The sequence below is a fragment of the Macrobrachium rosenbergii genome, chromosome 18, assembly GCF_040412425.1.
Source record: "Macrobrachium rosenbergii isolate ZJJX-2024 chromosome 18, ASM4041242v1, whole genome shotgun sequence".
Classification (NCBI taxonomy): Eukaryota; Metazoa; Arthropoda; class Malacostraca; order Decapoda; family Palaemonidae; genus Macrobrachium; species Macrobrachium rosenbergii.
In genome coordinates this window covers 29919234-29924233 of record NC_089758.1, presented here as the reverse complement: position 1 = coordinate 29924233, position 5000 = coordinate 29919234, and the positions used below count along the sequence as shown (strand labels likewise).

Below are 5000 nucleotides of genomic sequence, written 5' to 3'. Positions count from 1 at the left end.
ATATATATATATATATATATATATATATATATATATAATCATGAAGCTTCAAATGTTGTTTAATATCCACTTCACGCTACTTCGGGAATATCCCCGATGGAGAATTATCACAGAAGGGGAATTTTATAAAATTCCCCTTCGGTGATAATTCCCCATCGGAGATCTTCCCGAAGTAGCGTAAATTGGATATTAAATTACATTTGTAGCTTCATGACTGTATATAAATCACGGTGTGATAAAAATTTCACACACACACACACACACACACACACACATATATATATATATATATATATATATATATATATATATATATATATATATATGTATATATATATATATATAATTTTTAACCTATTGCAGGAGGTCTAGTCCAAGAATGAAGACGAAAAATATATATATATATATATATATATATATATATATATATATATATATATATATGTATATATATATATATATATAAACAGACATTTGTTAAATGAACCAGTGACCGCCTCCCAAGGACGCTAAAGAAAGGTGATCGGAGAATGTACTCCTTCACACAAGTGATTTATTATTCAGTTAACATCGAACAGTGTAACTAGTAAACCTCATCCTCACTCTCTCTCTCTCCATTTAACTTTCGAGATTTATGAGCTCTCTCTCTCTCTCTCTCTCTCTCTCTCTCTCTCTCTCTCTCTCTCTCTCTCCACGTATTTGGTCAAACATTTCTTTGTTTTAGTAACAATTCCTTCGTCAAATATTATCTGGAATGATACAAACGTGTTTTGGCTGTTTATAAGTCTCAATGGTTATGTACTGAATTGAATTTGAATATAGAATTGAGGCCAAAGGCCAAGCACTGGGACCTATGAGGTCATTCAGCGGTGAAATGGAAATTGACAGTACAAGGTTTGAAAGGTGTAACAGAAGGAAAACCTCGCAGTTGCACTATGAATCAATTGTTAGGAGAGGGTAGAGAGTAAGATGGAAGAAAGGGAGTGTGAAAGGAGGTACAGTAAAAGGAACGAAAGGGGTTGCGGCTGGGGGCAGAGGGCACACTGCAAAGAACCTAAAGTAATGCCTACAGTGACCACATGAGGTGCAATGACGGCACTACCCCCCTACGGAGCAATGGTTATGCACTGGTATTATAGTTATTGATGTTATTGGTGTGGACGAACAAAAAATGTCTTTCTCCGTCTCTGTCTTCCGCAGATGAATATCTACGCCCCAATATAAAATTGAGGAGTCAGTCACACACTTAAACAAGTAAAAAATGCGCCGAAGTTTCTTCAGCGCAATCGAGTTTTCTGTGCAGCCGCTACAGCGTATAATCAAGGCCACGGAAAATAGATCTGTCTTTCGGTGGTCTCGGTTTAATGCTGTATGGGCCGTGGCCCATGAATCTTTAACCACGGCCCGGTAGTGACCTGGTCTATATCGCTCCCAGATGCACAGTTATGGCTAACTTTAACCTTAAATAAGATAAAAAAAATTACTGAGTCTCTTAGAGGGCTGCAATTTGGTATGTTTGATGATTGGAGGGTGGATGATCAACATACCAATTTGCAGCCCTCTAGCCTCAGTAGCTTTTAAGATCTGAGGGCGGACAGAAAAAGTGCCTATGGACAGACAAAGTCGGCACAATAATTTTCTTTTAAAGAAAACTAAAATTAACGTTACTCTTTCAGGTTTTAAGACATTTATAAACAAATAATTTAAAGACACGTACGTCAACATTTTTCGCATATGTTAAATGGAATTGTCTTGAAATATTGTAACCAATAAAAATGAGTCAAATATACTATCACAATGTTCTTAATTATGCATAATGCGCAATGAAGTAAACGTGACAATCAGTCAAACAAAAAGACGAGAAGAATAGTGTAGTATATTTAGGGACTGGACATGCTGCTGATTAGCCCCCTGTGTATGTGGATGATGCAGTTAATAATGTGGGAAATTCCTACACAGTCCACCCTTGTTATGGGAAGAGGCTTAAAGTTATAGATAAATCATAGTCTGTATGTATAAATACATACATACATACATACACACTATATATATATATATATATATATATATATATATATATATATATATATATATATATATACATATATATATATATATATATAATGTTAGGAGAGGGTGGACAGTAAGATAGAAGAAAAAGTACATGAACGGAGGTCCAATGAAAGAAGTTAAAGGGGTTGTAGCTAGGGACCGAAGGGTCGCTGCAAAGAACCTGAAGTAATGCCTACAGTGAACCACATGAGGTGCGTTGATGGCACTACCCACCCTAACGGGGTATAATGCTTGATTTTCTCCAGGTACGAGGTCAAGGAGGTGGCGGGGTCCCAGAAGTACAAGACCCACATGTTGCTAACCATCAGGGAGGTCTCCAAGGCTGACATAGGGGAGTACAACTGCATCGCCAACAACAGTCAAGGTGGAGCCGAGCAGGTGGTCCGAATTTCGGCATCGGTACCCATTCAGCACAACCACAACTCCATTAATAAAGGTATAATATTTCTAGTATCCGAAGTAAGCGCTCTTCGATTGGAGCCCTCCAGGGAATGAGAGAAGTTCTTCGCTTATTTCCTTCCCGAATCTAAGGTTTTCAATGGAAAGTGTATATTGCTATGGTCCAGGGTAAATGCTCTTCGACTGGAACCCTCCAGGGAATGAGAAGTTCTTCGCTTTTTTCCTCTACGAATGCAAGGTTTCCCGTGGAAAGTGTATATTCCTATGGTCCAGGGTAAATGCTCTTCGATTGGAACCCTCTGGGAAATGAGAAGTTCTTCGCTTATTTCCTTCCCAAATCCATGGTTTTCAATGGAAAATTTATTCTAAATGTTAAAGGATAGACGTTTAAGAAGTGTCATGGTGTGTGATTGGTTTAGCAATGAATTCAGTCTTGTGGCCAGGATGCGTGCGAGCATCACCAAGGAAGGAGATTTTCTTCCTCTATTTCTCTTCAGTATTCAAGGTTTTCAGTGGAGAGTTTACCCAGAAATTTTAGAGAACAGAGAAGCTGAAAGGTGTTTATGGTCTATATAATACATGAAAATTATTCATTGTTCTTCAGTGTAGATTCAACCTGTTCATAAGCGCGGAGAAGTTGTGAAATAGTTCAGGATTAATGTAGGATTGGTTGTTCGTCTAAAAGAATTTAAGAACAGTTCAGTATACTGAGACTGAACTCGCATTAAATCTAAATAAATTTAATTCAGTTACTTTTGTTTTTCTTTAAAAAAAAAACCTTTCGGATCATTTATTCTGTAATGGTCAAACATTCGTCCCCTTGACTGTAAAACCTGACTAACAAGATAATTATGATCATTTTTGTTACAACAGTTTGGAAAAGAGTGAAATCTTTGGTCCAAGGAGAGCAACGAACTCTCATTCTTTAATGTGATGTTAGAGATCAGGTATTTTGTTGCAGGGTGATTGAAAATTGATTTTACTAATTTAACGGTTCCAGGCAACAATAACAAGAATTGGCCTTATTTATTTTTTTCCTTTGTCAAATATATTACTCTCCTCTCGTGTTTTTCTGCTTGGGCGAGATAAAAAAAAATACACGTGTAAGAGAAAAGAACACTGGAAGACAGTCTTAATAAGATAACGTATTTTTATTTTTCAGGTGGTCGTGAGGAGAAAAACAAGTCTTACGGGAAACCACTCTCAGCTGTTAATTGGAGCAAAGAAAAAGGTATATTAGAATCTGATCATTTTTATTGTTTTTGATGTAAATGAATATAACATTATTATTATTTAAGTATGCATTAGCGAGACATGTCAAACTCTGGGAAGAGATCTTTGAAGTTTGATCATATTTACTGGGTTTGAATGAGCAAAAGCATTTGTGTGACATCTATCGTTATTGATGTCTCATTTATAAAAGCTTATTTCATATTGTATTTTTCATTGGAATTCTCACAGACCCAGATTCTCAGTGTCAATAGGTACGCTATGTACGCGAGTTTTCTGGCAAAAATGGAATAGTTTTACACTTTTCACCTTTATCACTGTATTTTTGGCACCACGAAGACATATAAATATTTCCATGTGAAGTCTAATAGGATACTTGGTATTGTTGGTTCCTTCTCATGTCCTACTTACAATATTGCATCAAATTTTAGTGTAGATCAGGATTTGCATAAGGGAATGAGGAAAATATATAAAAGACTGCACCCACAGAGGATTTAGCGATCGCCTGGGTTCCAAATAACGAAACGTCAATGAGGAAAAAAATGAACCCCCTCCTTCGTAAGACAGATGAAATGGCGAGGCTTGAGTATCAGTTGGGTATCATTATTAATAGGTATCTAATACAATGTCATTTAGAGATATTAAGCAACAACACCACATGAAAAGGGCTTGGCTTGAGTATCCATTGGGTATCATTATTAAGAGGCAAATATTAATATGCTTTGGATATCAACGTGGTATCATTATCAATAAGCAACTATCAAAATATTGTCCTGTAGAGGCATTAGGCAACTATGACAGACGAAAAGAATGTGTTTGGGTACCAACGTGGCATGATTATCGATAGGCATCTATAAAAATGTCTTCTACAGAGATTAGGCAACTACACCAGATGAAAAGGGCGTAGCTTTTGTATCAAATGGTGTCATTATCAATAATCAACTATTAAAATATCTTCTAGGGGCATTAGGCAACCATGCTAGACGTAGTGGACGTGGCTTGTGTATCAACGTGGTATCATTATCAATAAAAACTACTAAAATATCTTCTAGAGGCATTAGGCAACCATGCTAGATGTAGTGGGCGTGGCTTGTGTATCAGCGTAGAGTGAATCACTTGCTGATGAGGACATTTTTAAACTTCTCTTGCCGCAGAGGCTTCAACGTCCGCCAAGGAAGAGCTGTCGGACTTAAGGAAGTCGTCGCAGAGCCTCTACAACAGCAACAACCTCAACAGCAACAACAACAACAACAACAACAACCACCACCAGCGACACACCAACAACAAGCTGCTGAACT

At 37.1% G+C, this 5000-nt stretch overlaps 1 protein-coding gene across 1 annotated transcript in view; it reads left to right on the top strand.

Annotated features, from left to right (window-relative positions):
• The window catches only part of LOC136848246 (lachesin-like), a 287001-nt gene that overhangs the window by 280582 nt on the left and 1419 nt on the right, over nt 1-5000 (top strand). Inside the window, exons 7-9 of the mRNA XM_067120609.1 lie at nt 2319-2509; nt 3635-3703; nt 4857-5000. The exon at nt 4857-5000 is cut by the window's right edge and continues 1419 nt beyond it. Of these exons, the coding sequence (XP_066976710.1) occupies nt 2319-2509; nt 3635-3703; nt 4857-5000 (404 nt within the window). The remainder of the gene's footprint in view (nt 1-2318; nt 2510-3634; nt 3704-4856) is intronic.